The sequence below is a fragment of the Fusarium solani genome (assembly GCF_023522795.1).
Source record: "Fusarium solani strain SB1 chromosome Unknown bctg00000005, whole genome shotgun sequence".
NCBI lineage: Eukaryota > Fungi > Ascomycota > Sordariomycetes > Hypocreales > Nectriaceae > Fusarium > Fusarium solani.
The window spans coordinates 3,316,403-3,333,104 of NW_027072153.1; the positions used below are offsets into that span (position 1 = coordinate 3,316,403).

General features: G+C 55.8%; 2 protein-coding genes across 2 annotated transcripts; one reads left to right on the plus strand and one right to left on the minus strand.

Annotated features, from left to right (window-relative positions):
* Positions 1–108: 108 nt before the first annotated feature.
* MRS44_009505 (uncharacterized protein) lies at positions 109–13,380 on the plus strand (the record flags this gene model as incomplete). Its single annotated transcript, XM_065621317.1, has 1 exon — positions 109–13,380. The coding sequence occupies one exon, from the start codon at positions 109–111 to the stop codon at positions 13,378–13,380; it is 13,272 nt and encodes a 4,423-aa protein (XP_065477389.1).
* A 534-nt stretch (positions 13,381–13,914) lies between these two features.
* On the minus strand, positions 13,915–15,405 carry MRS44_009506 (uncharacterized protein; the record flags this gene model as incomplete). Its single annotated transcript, XM_046277942.2, has 1 exon — positions 13,915–15,405. One exon carries the CDS (start codon positions 15,403–15,405, stop codon positions 13,915–13,917), a length of 1,491 nt encoding a protein of 496 aa, XP_046124360.2.
* Between the last annotated feature and the right edge of the window lie 1,297 nt (positions 15,406–16,702).

A 16,702-nucleotide genomic window follows, 5' to 3' on the forward strand; every position in this document is an offset into this window, starting at 1 on the left:
TATGCTGCAGTGCTACACATCTGCAGGGATGGGGAGGGTAGGGACAGACATGACAGACGTGTCCACTCAGTGGAAGAGAACGCCTGGATCGACTTTGCGTCGTCTGGCATGGATCGTCACGCCCTCGTTCAGATGCTCGATGAACGCAGAGACACCAAGGCTGTCGCCATCGGCAACATCCCTCACAGCAACACGATCAACGAGCGACACTTTACGACATCCCTGGACACCGAGGGAGAAGGCATTGCCGAAGATTCACTGGATGGATCCGCCTGGCAATCGGCTACGAAGGCAATGGCCGTGCGCTGTCCTTGCCTGTCCGTCACTGAACTGGTCGAGATCGGCCAAGCGGCAGGATTCAGGGTTGAGGTCAGCTGGGCTCGTCAGCGATCCCAGCATGGTGCACTGGACGCCGTCTTTCATCATCTTGAAGATGACAGAGCAGGCCGTGTCTTGATCAACTTCCCCACAGACTTCGAGCGTCTATCCCCTGGCACCAGCTTGACCAGTCAGCCGCTGCAGCGCATCCAGAACCGTCGGTTCGAGTCGCAGATCCGCGAACAGCTGCAGACGCTGCTGCCACCTTATATGGTTCCATCACGGATTCTAGTGTTGGAGCGGATGCCTCTCAACGCAAACGGCAAAGTCGACCGTAAGGAATTGGCAAGGAAGGCGAAGACCCTACAAACCATCAAGCCTTCTGCCACGCGCGTGGCTCCTCGCAACGATATTGAGGCCATCTTGTGCGACGAGTTCCAGGCAGTTCTTAGTGTTGCAGTCGGAGTCATGGATAACTTTTTCGAGCTGGGCGGACACTCCCTGATGGCTACGAAACTGGCCGCCCGTCTCAGTCGCCGCTTCGACACCCGCATCTCTGTCAAGGACATCTTCAACCAACCAACCCTGCAAGATCTCGCGAACGTGGTCCAGACTGGCTCCGCTCCGCATGAAGCTATTCCATCCACGCCCTACTCTGGTCCCGTGGAGCAATCCTTCTCTCAGGGCCGTCTATGGTTCTTGGATCAGCTGAATCTCAATGCATCATGGTACCACATGCCGTTAGCGAGTCGCTTGCGAGGCCCGCTTCGGATCGAGGCGCTGCAGTCAGCCCTGGCCACGATTGAGGCGCGGCACGAATCCCTGCGCACCACATTCGAGGAGCAAGACGGTGTTCCCGTTCAGATTGTACACGCTGCGCGCAACAAGCACCTGAGAATCATTGACGTGTCGGGCACCGAGGATGCGTATCTCCCAGCATTGAAGCAGGAGCAAGACGCCGCATTCGACCTGACAGCTGAGCCAGGCTGGCGAGTAGCACTATTGCGCCTAGGACCGGATGATCATGTCCTGTCCATCGTCATGCACCACATCATATCTGACGGATGGTCGGTTGATATCCTGCGACAAGAACTTGGGCAGCTCTACTCGAATGCCTCATCGCAGCCCGCTCCTCTTCCGATTCAATACCGAGACTTTGCCATCTGGCAGAAGCAGGAGAGTCAGATCATTGAGCACCAGAAGCAGCTGAACTACTGGAAGAGACAACTGGTCAACAGCAAGCCGGCTGAGCTCCTGGCGGACTTCACTCGTCCGAAGGTGTTGTCTGGCGATGCTGATGTCATACCGATAGAGATTGACGACCAAGTATATCAGAGCCTCCGCTCGTTTTGTCGCGCTCGGCAGGTCACCAGCTTTGTTGCACTCTTGGCAGCTTTCCGAGCTGCTCACTACCGCCTAACTGGGGCCGAAGATGCAACCATCGGCTCTCCAATCGCCAACAGAAATCGACCTGAGCTTGAAGGCCTCATCGGATGCTTTGTCAACACCCAGTGTCTCCGAATCCCTATCAAGAGTGAGGACACATTTGACACGTTGGTTAAACAGGCACGAGAAGCGGCGACCGAGGCCCAGGACAACCAAGATGTCCCGTTCGAGAGGATCGTTTCTTCCATGGTTGCTAGCTCGCGAGATACCTCGCGAAATCCACTCGTCCAGGTCATATTTGCTGTGCACTCTCAGCACGACCTTGGTAATATTCGTCTAGAAGGTGTTGAGGGAGAGCCCGTTTCGATGGCAGCGTCCACACGCTTTGACGCGGAAATGCACCTATTCGAGGACCAGGGGATGCTCGGCGGTAACGTCGTCTTTTCCAAGGATCTATTTGAATCCGAGACGATCCTCAGCGTCGTGGCCGTGTTCCAGGAGACCCTGAGGCGTGGCCTAGCCAATCCTCACGCAAATCTCGCAACGCTTCCTCTTACCGATGGATTGCCCAGTCTTCGAAGCCTGTGCCTTCAGGTCGATCAGCCTGACTACCCCCGAGATGCCTCCGTGATCGACGTTTTCAGAGAGCAGGTAGCATCGATGCCCAAGTCTATCGCCGTTATCGATGCTTCTTCGCAGCTCACCTACGCCGAGCTCGACGAGAGATCTAGCCAGCTCGCCATGTGGCTACGCCGACAAGATACAGTCCCTGAGGAGCTGGTCGGCGTCCTCGCTCCACGGTCCTGTGAAGCAATCATCGCTTTCCTCGGCATCCTCAAGGCGAATCTCGCTTATCTGCCACTTGACATCAACGCACCCGCTGGTCGCATCGAGACAATCCTGTCATCTCTACCAGGAAACAGGCTTATCTTACTGGGATCAGCTACTGAGGCGGCCAAGCTTCACGCAAACAACGTTCGATTCACCCGGATCAGCGACGCCCTCGTCAAGAGCCGCAGCCCCCCTACCGAAGAACTTTCCACGCGGCCGACTGCACAAAGCCTTGCCTATGTCATGTTCACATCAGGCTCAACTGGCGTCCCGAAGGGTGTCATGGTAGAGCACCGAGGTATCGCACGTCTCGTGAAAAACAGCAACGTGGTCGCAAAGCAACCGGCAGCAGCTGCCATCGCTCATCTTTCGAACCTTGCTTTCGACGCCTCTACGTGGGAGATCTACGCTCCTCTCCTCAACGGTGGTACAGTCGTCTGCATTGATTACTACACCACGGTCGATATCAAAGCCCTCGAGGCGGCATTCAACCACCACCACATCCGCGGAGCAATGCTTCCACCGGCACTTCTGAAGCAGTGTTTGGTCTCTGCCCCTACTATGACCAGTTCTCTGGAGATACTTTTCGCCGCCGGCGATCGGTTGAGCAGTCAAGATGCCATCCTGGCGCAACGTGCCGTTGGTTCGGGCCTTTACAACGCTTACGGCCCTACTGAGAACACGGTCCTAAGTACGATACACAATATCGGCGAGAATGAGGCATTTGCGAATGGCGTTCCAATTGGCAAAGCTGTCAGTAACTCCGGTGCACTTATCATGGATCAAAATCAGCAGCAAGTCTCCGCCGGGGTGATGGGAGAGCTTGTTGTAACCGGAGATGGCCTTGCTCGCGGATACATAGATTCTAAGCTTGGGGTGGATCGATTCATCTACATTACCCTTGATGGGAACCAGGTCAGAGCTTACCGCACGGGCGATCGTGTCAGGTACCGACCTAAAGATGGACAAATCGAGTTCTTCGGCCGAATGGATCAGCAGATCAAGATCCGTGGTCATCGCATCGAGCCAGCAGAGGTGGAGCAGGCTCTCGCCCGTGACCCGGCCATCAGCGATTCGGCTGTCATCACTCAGCTCACGGATGAAGAGGAGCCAGAGCTGGTGGCTTTCTTCTCATTGAAGGGGAATGCCAACGGCACCAACGGTGTCAACGATATGAGCGATCAAGACAAGATGGACGATGAGCAACATGCTCTGCTGATGGAGAGCAAGATCCGTCACAACCTACAGGCGCTGCTGCCCACTTACATGATCCCCTCGCGGATCATCCATGTCGATCAGCTACCAGTCAATGCCAACGGCAAGGTTGACCGCAATGAGCTTGCTGTTCGAGCACAGGCAACGCCAAGGACCAGTTCAGTATCAACCTACGTGGCCCCTCGCAACGATGTCGAAACCATTATCTGTGAGGAATTCGCAGATATCCTCAGCGTTCGAGTCGGAGTCACAGATAACTTCTTCGACCTAGGTGGACACTCGCTTATAGCCACCAAGCTAGCCGCCCGCCTCAGCCGTCGACTAGATACTCGCGTGTCTGTCAGGGAGGTCTTTGACACTCCCGTGGTGGGCCAATTAGCGGCTTCTATCCAGCAAGGCTCGACCCCTCATGAAGCTATTCCGGCGTTATCACACTCGGGACCTGTGCAGCAGTCCTTTGCTCAAGGCCGTCTTTGGTTCCTGGACCGTTTCAACCTCAACGCTGCGTGGTACATCATGCCATTCGGCGTTCGTCTTCGCGGACCTCTGCGAGTCGATGCACTTCAGACTGCATTGAGGGCTCTCGAAGAACGGCACGAGTTGCTACGCACCACGTTCGAAGAACAGGATGGCGTTGGTATGCAAATCGTTCACCCGCCCCGAATGAGGGACATCTGCGTCATAGACATCTCTGGCGCAGATGAGGATCTTGCGAAGCTGAAGGAGGAGCAGCAAGCTCCTTTCAATCTCTCTACTGACGTCGCTTGGAGGACAGCACTCTTCAAGGCTGGAGAGAACCACCATATCCTCTCCATCGTCATGCATCACATCATCTCAGATGGCTGGTCAGTTGACATCTTTCAGCAGGAGCTTGCCCAATTCTACTCGGCAGCTGTGCGAGGGCATGACCCCCTTTCCCAGGTCAACCCGCTCCCTATTCACTACCGCGATTTTGCTGTCTGGCAGAGACAAGATGAGCAAGTTGCCGTTCACGAAAGCCAACTTCAGTACTGGACAGAGCAGCTCGCGGATAGCACGCCAGCCGAGATCCTAACTGACTTTAACCGGCCGAAGGTCTTATCCGGCGAAGCTGGCATAGTCCCCATCGTGATCGAGGACGAGGTTTACGAGAAGCTCTCCCTCTTCTGCCGCAATCATCACGTCACCAGCTTCGTCGTACTTCTGGCTGCTTTCCGCGTTGCCCATTATCGCCTAACCGGGGCAGAGGATGCGACCATCGGCACGCCAATCGCGAACCGTAACCGCCCCGAGCTTGAGGACTTGATCGGTTTCTTTGTCAATACACAATGCATGAGAATCGCGCTCGAAGAACACGACAACTTCCTATCAGTGGTGCAAAGAGTTCGCTCAACAGCAGCCAGCGCCTTCGAAAACCAGGATGTGCCATTCGAGCGCCTTGTATCTGCACTTCTGCCCGGCTCCAGAGATGCCTCCCGGAATCCCCTCGTTCAACTCATGTTTGTCGTCCACTCCCAGCGAAATCTCGGTAAACTGCAGCTGGAGGGCTTGGAAGGCGAACCAACCCCGATCACCACGACGACCCGCTTCGATGTTGAGTTCCACCTCTTCGAACAAGACAAGGGCCTCGCCGGAAATGTCATCTTCGCAGCAGACTTGTTCGAGGCTGCCACTATCCGCAGCGTTGTTGACGTCTTCCACGAGATCCTCCGTCGTGGTCTCGACCAGCCAGACATCGCAATTTCCACCATGCCACTTGTCGATGGCCTGGCGGCGCTCAACAGCCGTAACTTGCCCGCAGCTGAGGACATCGAACCTGACTTCGCCGCCGAGGCCTCGGTGGTTGATGTCTTTCAGGCACAAGTGGTCGCTAACCCAGATGCCCTGGCTGTGACCGACACATCCACAAAGCTTACCTATGCGGAGCTGGATCAACAATCCGACCATGTCGCGGCTTGGCTGTCCAAACAGAAGCTACCAGCAGAGAGCATGGTCGTTGTTCTTGCGCCACGATCCTCCGAGACCATCGTAGCGTGCATTGGCATCCTCAAAGCGAACCTCGCATATCTCCCCATGGATTTCAACGTCCCCGAAGCCCGCCGCCAAGCAATCCTTTCGGAGATTTCAGGGGAGAAGTTCGTCTTGCTTGGAGCAGGAGTGCCTATTCCTGATAACAAGACAACTGATGTCAGGATAGTCCTCATCAGCGATATCGTCGCCACCAAGACGGACAAGTCCTACTTACCCAGCACTCGACCATCTGCATCAAGCCTTGCCTATGTCATCTTCACATCAGGCTCGACAGGCCGACCAAAGGGAGTCATGGTCGAGCATCGGGGTGTTCTTTCTTTGGTGAAGCAGAACGCTTCAAGAACACTACAGAGTCTGCGGATGGCACATGTTTCCAATCTCGCCTTCGATGCTTCCGTGTGGGAGATATTCACCACGCTGCTGAATGGAGGAACGCTTTTCTGCATTAGCTACTTTACTGTCCTGGACAGCAAAGCACTTTGTGCCGCCTTCACCGATCATCGCATCAACATCACCCTGCTTCCACCGGCCTTGCTCAAGCAATGTCTTACAGACGCGCCATATGTCCTGAGCTCCCTCGAGGCTCTATACATTGGAGGCGACCGCCTTGATGGAGCTGATGCAACCAGGGTCAAGGACCTCGTCAAAGGCAAGGCCTACAATGCCTACGGTCCCACCGAGAATTCCGTCATGAGCACGATCTATACCATCGAACACGAGACTTTTGCGAATGGCGTCCCCATCGGCACATCTCTAGGCCCTAAGTCCAGAGCCTACATCATGGACCAGGATCAGCAGCTCGTACCAGCAGGTGTGATGGGAGAGCTTGTTGTTGCCGGCGACGGTCTCGCACGGGGGTATACCGATCCATCACTGAACACTGGCCGGTTTATCCACATCACGATCGATGGCAGACAAGTTCAGGCATACCGGACCGGCGATCGAGTCAGATACCGGCCTAGGGACTACCAAATCGAGTTTTTTGGCCGTTTAGACCAGCAGATCAAGATCCGCGGTCATCGCATCGAGCCAGCTGAAGTGGAGCAGGTTCTTCTCAGCGACTCATCGATCAACGATGCCGTTGTTGTGTCGGCGCAAAACAAGGAGGAACTCGAAATGGTTGGCTACATCACGACCCAGGCTGCACAATCCGTCGACAAGGAGGAAGCCAGCAACAAGGTGCAGGAGTGGGAGGCTCATTTCGACTCGACTGCATATGCCAACATTGGGGCTATTGATCGCGATGCCCTCGGACAGGACTTCTTATCCTGGACATCCATGTACGACGGCTCATTGATTCCCCTGGAAGAGATGCAGGAATGGCTCAGCGACACTATGCGCTCACTCCTCGACAACCAGCCACCCGGAAGAGTGCTCGAGATCGGAACTGGTACCGGTATGGTGCTTTTCAATCTCGGCAAGGTTGAGGGACTACAGAGCTATGCCGGTCTTGAGCCCTCGCGTTCCGTCACTGCCTGGGTTAACAAGGCAATCGAAACTTTCCCAAGCCTGGCAGGAAGCGCCCGAGTCCACGTTGGAACCGCCGAGGATGTCAGCTCCATCAATGGACTGTGTGCCGATCTCGTTGTGATCAACTCGGTCGCCCAATACTTCCCAAGTCGAGAATATCTCGCTGAGCTGACGGCCAACTTGACTCGACTGCCCGGTGTCAAGCGTATTTTCTTCGGCGACATGAGAACCTATGCCACCAATAAGGACTTCTTGGTGGCACGAGCAGTCCATACCCTAGGGTCCAATGCATCTAAGGTCATGGTTCGACAACAAGTGGCCAAGCTTGAAGATGACGAGGAAGAGTTGCTTGTTGACCCTGCCTTCTTCACCAGCCTGAGCGACCAGTTCCCTGACGAAATCAAGCACGTCGAGATTCTGCCAAAGAGGATGGCCGCGACCAACGAACTCAGCTCTTACCGATATGCTGCTGTCATTCATGTGGGAGGCCACGAGATGCCGAATGGGGAGGATGAGGATCAGCAATGGGCTGTCAAGGATATCGATCCGAAGGCCTGGGTGGACTTCGCCGGCACGGGGATGGACCGTCAGGCTCTCTTGCAGCTCCTCCAGGACCACCAACGTGGCGATGACGTTGTTGCCGTCAGTAACGTGCCATACAGCAAGACCATCATGGAGCGCCATCTGTCTCAGTCACTTGACGATGACGAGGACGGCACTTCAGATGCAGACGGAACGGCCTGGATATCGGCCACTCAATCACGGGCGAAGGAATGCCCTGCTCTCTCAGTGGCCGACCTGATTGAGATTGGTAAGGGGATCGGCTTCCAAGTTGAGACCAGCTGGGCTCGACAACACTCCCAGCGCGGCGGACTCGATGCTGTTTTCCACCGATTCGAAAAGCCAAGACACTCGGGTCATGTCATGTTCAGGTTCCCAACTGAACACAAGGGCCGGTCCTCGAGCAGTCTCACGAATCGCCCGCTACACCTGGTTCAGAGCCGCCGGCTGGAGGCAAAGGTCCGCGAGCGGCTGCAATCGTTGCTTCCATCGTACATGATTCCCTCTCGGATCATGTTGCTCGATCAGATGCCTCTCACGTCCAACGGCAAGGTAGATCGCAAGAAGCTCGCTCGACAAGCCCGGGTCATCCCAACAATTGCCGCAAGCACGTTGGACTTTGTGGCGCCACGCACGGAAATCGAGGTCGTCCTCTGCGAAGAATTTACCGATCTACTAGGCGTTAAGGTCGGCATTACAGACAACTTCTTCGAGTTGGGCGGCCATTCGCTGCTGGCCACGAAACTGAGCGCACGTCTAAGTCGCAGACTAGACGCCGGTGTCACTGTGAAGCAGGTCTTTGACCAGCCAGTACTTGCTGATCTTGCTGCTTCTATTCGTCAAGGCTCGTCCCGTCACAGGCCTATCCCGTCTTTACCCTACGAAGGGCCCGTGGAGCAGTCCTTTGCCCAGGGGCGCCTGTGGTTCCTCGACCAGTTCAACATCGATGCCTTGTGGTACCTTATGCCACTTGCACTTCGCATCCGCGGGCCGCTGCAAGTTGACGCCCTCGCTGCTGCCCTGGTGGCGCTTGAAGAGCGTCATGAATCTCTGCGCACAACGTTTGAGGAACGAGACGGAGTCGGCATCCAAGTGGTGCAACCCCTCCGCATGACCAAGGATATCCGGATCATCGACGTGTCCGGCATGCGGGACAACGACGCCTACCTCGAGCCATTGCAGAAAGAACAGCAGACTCCTTTCGACCTTGCTTCAGAGCCTGGCTGGAGGGTAGCGCTGCTGAAACTTGGAAAGGATGACCACATCCTCTCTATTGTCATGCACCACATTATCTCCGACGGGTGGTCTACTGAAGTCTTGCAAAAGGAACTCAGTCAATTCTACTCAGCAGCGAAATCCGGGAAAGCCCCCTTATCGCAGGTTGCCCCGCTTCCTATCCAGTATCGCGATTTTGCTGTCTGGCAGAGACAAGAGGAACAGGTCGCCGAGAGTCAAAGGCAGCTCGACTACTGGAAGAAGCAGCTTGCGGACAGCAGCCCGGCCGAGCTCTTGGCCGACTACACCAGGCCGAGCGTACTGTCTGGAGAGGCAGGCAGCGTGTCCTTCATCATCAACGATTCAGTTTACAAGAACCTCCTCTCCTTCTGCCGGTCTCGTCAAGTAACCACCTTTGCGACCCTACTGGCAGCGTTCCGCGCCGCTCACTATCGAATGACCGGGTCAGACGACGCAACCATCGGCACGCCAATTGCCAATCGCAACAGGCCTGAGCTTGAAAATTTGATCGGCTGCTTCGTCAATACCCAGTGCATGCGCATCACCATCGGCGACGATGAGACATTTGAATCACTGGTACAGCAGGTACGGTCTACCACCGCGACAGCCTTCGAGAATCAAGACGTTCCATTTGAACGAATCGTTTCCGCCCTCAGCGCCGGGTCCAGGGATACGTCCCGAAACCCCCTGGTACAGCTTCTCTTTGCGGTTCATTCTCAACAAGGCCTAGGCAGGATCCAGCTCGACGGCGTAGTCGATGAGCCGGTTCCGTCGACCGTTTCGACTCGGTTCGATCTCGAATTCCACGCCTTCCAAGAGGCCGACCGGCTCAATGGAAGCGTTATGTTTGCCACGGACCTGTTCCAGCCCGAGACCATCCAAGGCTTCGTTGCGGTTGTCGAAGAGGTCCTACAGCGTGGCCTGGAACAGCCACAGAGCCCCATCGCAACCATGCCGCTGGCCGAAGGCATCGCCCAGCTCCGAGATGCCGGCGCGCTGCAGACGCCAAAGTCCGATTACCCTCGCAACGCGTCCCTCGTCGATGTCTTCCAGCAGCAGGCTGCTGCCAGCCCATCAACTATCGCCGTCACTGACTCGACCTCCAAGCTGACGTATGCCGAGCTGGATCGACTCTCCGACCAAGCTGCTTCCTATCTGCGTCGGCAGCAACTCCCGGCGGAGACGATGGTGGCCGTTCTCGCACCACGCTCGTGCGAGACCATCATCGCGTTCCTGGCTATTCTAAAAGCAAACCTTGCCTACATGCCTCTCGACGTCAACACGCCGTCTGCTCGCATGGAAGTCATCCTATCGTCTGTCCCAGGGCGTAGTAGGCTCATCTTGGTCGGCTCGGGTGTCCACCATGCTGATGTCAAAGCACCCAACGCAAAGACGATGCTGATCAGCGACGTGGTTACCGGGACTGATGCTATTGGCACTCCCGAACCTCCGGTTGTCCGACCCGGTGCCACAAGTCTCGCATATGTCATCTTCACCTCAGGGTCAACGGGCAAGCCAAAGGGTGTCATGGTGGAGCACCGTGCCATCATGCGCCTTGTGAAGGACAGCAACGTCGTGGCTCACATGCCACCGGCGACACGAATGGCCCACCTCACGAACATCGCATTCGACGTTTCACTGTTCGAGATGTGCGCAACGCTCCTCAACGGCGGAACTCTAGTCTGCATTGACTACCTGACCCTTCTTGACAGCACCATGCTCCGCGAGACCTTTGAGCGTGAGCAGGTTCGCGCAGCCATCTTCCCGCCAGCACTCCTGCAACAGTGCTTGGTCAACATGCCCGATGCGATCGGCATATTGGAGGCTGTTTACGTTGCCGGTGATCGCTTCCACTCCCGCGACGCCCACGCAACCCAAGCGCTGGCCGGGCCCCGTGTGTACAACGCGTATGGCCCAACTGAGAACGCAATCCTTAGCACGATATATAACATCGATAAGCACGACCTGTATGTGAACGGTGTTCCTATCGGTAGCGCTGTCAGCAATTCAGGGGCCTACGTCATGGATCGCAATCAGCAGCTTCTCCCACCCGGTGTGATGGGAGAGCTAGTTGTTACAGGAGAGGGTGTAGCTCGCGGCTATACCGACCCAAGTCTCGATACGGACCGCTTCGTCACCGTCACCATCGATGGTCAGCGCCAGAGAGCGTACCGCACGGGTGACCGGGTGCGATATCGACCAAAGGGATTCCAGATCGAGTTCTTCGGCCGCCTGGACCAGCAGGCCAAGATTCGCGGCCACCGTGTTGAACTGGGCGAGGTCGAACATGCTCTGCTCAGCCAGAAGTCAGTCAATGATGCAGCTGTCGTGCTCTGCACCATGGAAGAGCAAGACCCGCAGCTGGTTGCCTTTGTGACTACTGATCACGAATATCGCTCGGGTTCGAGCAACGAAGAGGAGGAGGATCCGTACGCCACACAAGCAGCAAGCGATATGCGCAAGCGACTCCAGTCGCTTCTGCCATCCTACATGGTCCCGTCCCGGGTCACGATACTCAGGCAAATGCCTCTCAACTTCAACGGCAAGGTTGACCGAAAAGACCTCGCTCGGCGGGCCCAGATTACTCCGACAGCAAGCAGCTCGGGCCCCGTGCATGTGGCTCCTCGCAACGAGACCGAGGCAGCAATCTGCGACGAGTTCGAGACCATACTCGGAACCAAGGTGGGAATCACGGACAACTTCTTCGAACTGGGCGGGCACTCACTCCTGGCCACCAAACTCGCTGCTCGGCTCAGCCGCCGGATGGGCCTTCGCATATCCGTCAAGGATCTGTTTGATGATCCCGTTCCTGTTTCTCTCGCCGGCAAGCTGGAACAACAGCAGAGGTTCTCGGGAGAAGATGATGAAAGCTTGGCAGTTGGCATTGTCCCCTTCCAACTCCTCCCCGCGGAAATGTCGAGAGACATCATCCAGCGCGATGTTGTACCTCAGATTGAGAACGGTCACAGCACACCCCTGGACATGTATCCAGCCACGCAGACGCAGATCTTCTTCCTGCACGACAAAGCAACGGGCCACCCACCCACGCCGCCACTGTTCTCCTTGGACTTCCCCGAGAACGCCGACTGCCGTCGTCTGGCAAGCGCCTGCGCCGCTCTCGTCCAGCACTTTGACATATTCAGAACCGTGTTCGTGTCAAGGGGCGGCCGCTTCTACCAACTTGTTCTTGCTCACCTCGATGTACCTGTCGAGGTCATCGAGACCGAGCAAGAGTTGGACGAGGCTGCCCTGGCGCTGCATGAAGCAGACAAGCAGCAGCCCCTGCGTCTGGGACGTGCGATGCTGCGGATCGCCATCCTCAAGAGACCGGGAGCCAAGGTGCGACTTGTTCTCCGAATGTCTCATGCCCTGTACGACGGCCTGAGTCTTGAACACATCGTCAACGCTCTGCATGCCTTGTACAGCGGTAAGCACCTTGCGCAAGCGCCCAAGTTTGGTCTCTACATGCATCACATGGCTAGCCGACGTGCGGAGGGCTACAATTTCTGGCGATCTATTCTTCAGGGCTCTTCAATGACATCGCTTAAGCGCTCTGCCGGCGCCCTCGAGGCCATGACGCCGTCCGCTGCCGGTACATGGCAGACGTCAAAGTCCATCAGGATCCCTCCTTCGGCACTCAAGAACGGCATTACGCAGGCGACCCTCTTCACCGCCGCCGTCTCTCTCTTGCTCGCCAAGCATACCAAGTCGAGAGACGTCGTCTTCGGCCGCGTCGTATCTGGACGACAGGATCTATCCGCAAACTGCCAAGACATGGTGGGGCCTTGCATCAACGAGGTGCCTGTGCGCGTCCGGATCGACGAGGGCGACGACATGGGTGGTCTGCTGCGCGCCATTCAGGACCAGTACACCAGCAGCTTCCGGCACGAGACTCTGGGCTTCCAAGAAGTGAAGGAGAACTGCACGGATTGGCCTGATGCGACCAACGAATTCGGCTGCTGCATTGCCTTCCAGAACTTCAACCTGCATCCCGAGGCCGAGGTTGAAGGGCAGCAGATTCGCCTGGAGGGTTTGCCAGCAAAGCCAGCAAAGGATCAAGCACGCCAGGCCAATGGTCATGGCACGAACGGCACGAATGGCAAGAATGGCACTAATGGTGCCCATGCCAACGGTACCAATGGCAGCAACGGTGTCAATGGTCGCGACAGCAACGTGGTTTCAGCCGCTGGCGATCAACCTCCTGTTCACGATCTGGACATTGTTGGCATGCCGGAGCCCAACGGCAGCGTCATGATTGGCATTGGTGCGAGCCGGCGGATCTTTGGAGACAAGGTCGTGGGCAGCATGCTCAATGACCTTTGCGAGACAATGCTCGCTTTGAGCAGAACATAGCAGTTTTTCCAGCAAGATTGACTGGTTGGATGGACAAGATTCTCTTTCAAATTCCGCCGATGTTGGCATGAGGCAACAGGAGGACTACTGGCTTTTCATGTTTTTGCTTTCTTTTTTCCTTTCATCTTTACTTGATGGGCAATGTCTGTTTTTCCTCTAAAATTCTTTTATTCCATAGTTGCTCTTGATTAATTTTGAATCTGTATACTTCACGAACCTGACTTGGGCTCACTTGCAAGACCGTATGGACTCGGGACAGCACGTTCGTAACGGGATCGAGGCATGGCCCGAGCGACATGCATCATTTCGTCGAGGACATGTCCTCACAGTGACGGACCAATTCTTTGACATTTTTCCCCTAGCCTCAGCAGCGGTCTGTCTACGCGTAGTTAGAGGGTGGCCCAACATTTTACGTGAAGCACTTCATTTCAACACACATCATGAAAATACAAGTTAAGTACTTATGCATTCTAATAGTCGCGAGAATTGCGAAACGAACCAATATTCCCAAAAAGCATAAACGCTGCTGGTCCTCTATGGATTCCACACGAGCGGCTCCCAGAGCTCATACTCGTCATTGGCCGGCACTTGGTGTTCGGCGTCGTCGTCGAGACCTTGGATCCACGCCTGTCCACCGAAAACGGGCTTGGCAGCCTCCTCACACCTGAAAACGCTCCGAGTCGCCTCCATAGAAAAGGGTCCGTAGTGGCTGGAGTTGAAGTACGCGTCGTCCCAGAACTCGGCAACTAGGTTTGTGCTTTCGCGGGCGCTTTCATCCTCTCCGGCACCGACGCCGCTCTCGCTGCTTGGTCTCTCACAGGTCAGATCCCACCGAACGCGAAAGAATAAACCGGGTTTCTGCTGCTGCATGGTAAATGACTGTATCGTATCATAAAGCTGTCCCATTGTGACGCCCGTGTCCAAGTCACCAGCATCGTTCTGCGGAGGCGTGACCGAGTCGACGAGGAAGCGGTGGCCCGCCGCGGTGGTGGTGAAACAATCCAGCCAAGTGAATCCGAGGAAAGGCGGCGGGGGCTGCGAGACAAGCATGCGTCTCCAACTCGCACCAGCCCTGGTGAAGCTGCGCTGACGACAGGTTGGGTCGACGTCGAGCACGCTGCCGGTACTTGCTTTGAGGTGAGGCAAGGCTTGCGGCGACCAGGGTAGCTTCCAGAAGTATTCGGCACGCCGGAAAGGGTACTTATCCACCTGACAGTCACTCAGGTTGAAGAATTGGTCGCCAAAGGCTTCCCGAAGAAGAGGGTTGATACAGGGTCGTTCACCAGGCTTCGTGTGGAGGCTTCGGTCGACCTGGAAGAAAGACGCTTTTCGGAGCATAGACGAGTGATTCAGGGTCTCCAACCAGAAGCTGCAAACTCGTGGAGCAGAGGTGATGCGAGACTTCAGGTCGAGATGAAGCAGAATGAGCTCAAGGAGCTCGGGGGTCCTTAGCACAGACGCCGTCGCCTGCAACTGCGATTGCGATTCGGATTGGGATAGGGATAGTGACTTGGTTGATCGAGGTGCCGAGGCCGAGGCTGATCCCGCCTCGCTCGAGGAGAGACGACATTCCATAGCGTCGCATGTTTGGGCATGATTCAGGGAGCGCGGAGGGTAAGCAGCCGGTATGAGGGTGAGAACCCTCCGGGATGGCAGCTGCTCACCATGCAGGACCACGATGGGACCATCCTCGACGATTGCTCTCTCTAGCAGGAGCGAGTAATTCGCAGCGGTGAGCTCAAACACCTCAATGGCTTGCGCCTCCGGCTTCTCTTCTTCTTTCTTGTTCTTCTTCGAGGCCATCTTCGGGGCCGTGGTTGTCCGCACCGACTTGGGCGACTGCTCTAGGCATAGAAGCCCTCGAAGTTGATCGGGTTGGTAGATGGCGCTTTCTGGGTCCGACAAGATTGGGAACGTCTCCACGCGTGACCCCTCCATAGTAGGCGCCATGCCAGCCGTTAGGTCGGACAGACTGTGCGGGGTATAAAGGCCATGCTGCCGATGCGCATCGTTGGCCATGGCCATGGTGAGTCCCGTTTGCGACCCAGGTAAGGGAGATCTCGTAGGGTCGAATCAAGGTAGGATACGAATAAACAAAAGGGTTCGTCGTGCAGCGAGCGAGCGGTTGCAAGGCGGCACAAACCCGATCAGAAGCATCTGTCGGAACAAAACAGTCACCTGATTTGATGACTAAGGAAGGAGGGGACCTTGATCGGGTAGATCTCCCGACTGTGCATAGGCTGCAGTGGGGTCCAGTCAGAGTAAAATGACTGCTCGATACGCCGTACCTCTTTCAGCACTGATTCTCGCTGGAGTGGCGCGTTTCTCAATCATAAGATCCTATTATAGGCATAACAATGCGTCAGATACCCCACTGCAGCCTACGTAAAATGTCTCAAGGACCCAACAGATAGACAGAACAAGAACAACCTGACAAGATAAGTAAGGGGGAAACGCGCCCCCCCTAGAGGTGCACGCCCAGTCGCAGCGGCAAAAGGTGGCTATACAGAGTACTTTTGCATAGCTCACTCACTTAGTAAGGCTCTCATAAGGCTGTAACTTTGCGATCTTGGTTTCCTAGCCGGGGCGCACATCCAGGGGGGGTGCATTTCCCCTGCGGATGCTCCTTCTTCAATTGGCTTAGCCTATCTGGTCCCTACTGATTCCACATTTTGATCCAAATCCTACATACCCGTTTTACCCGGCTGCCGCTGATCACGAATCTGGCAGCATCAATGCCTGTACCGCAGCGACATGCAAGTCGCAGCGCCCCACCGCTTAAGAATTCTACCCCATCTCCGCACGGATACAAGGGTTGCCCCTGAGCTCTACTCTCCTCGGCACATTGTCACCCCTGCAGTCCGTCGGGCCGACCCGTGTTAGTCGGCGTAAATGAGCCTATCGCGAACAGCCCCAGAGGTGGCGTACAGTGCGGGGTGATAAGTATTCGCAGGTGTGTGAAAACAACCGATCTGCTTCTTACCTTATTCGGTAAGGGCTAAACTGATAATTAGTACTAGGCACTTTAAAATAGGTGATATTAATACTGGTGATTATGTATTCTCGACCTTTAAAGCTGCCCCTTGCTAGCGTTCGGCATGCTCAAGGCTGCGAATACTTATTTCCCCCCACTGTATCATCGAAACACAGAAGTGCCAGTCTTTCGGCCGAGACGATTCTGAGTCGGGCGGATTGGAGGGGGTCGTGCTGGGAACAGACAGCGGTGGAAACCACAGGTTGGCAGAGTGTACGGATACGGATACTTGGGAAGGAGGATGGTAGATAAAAACGGAAGGTTGCGAGAGGGGTAATTCGCTCAGCG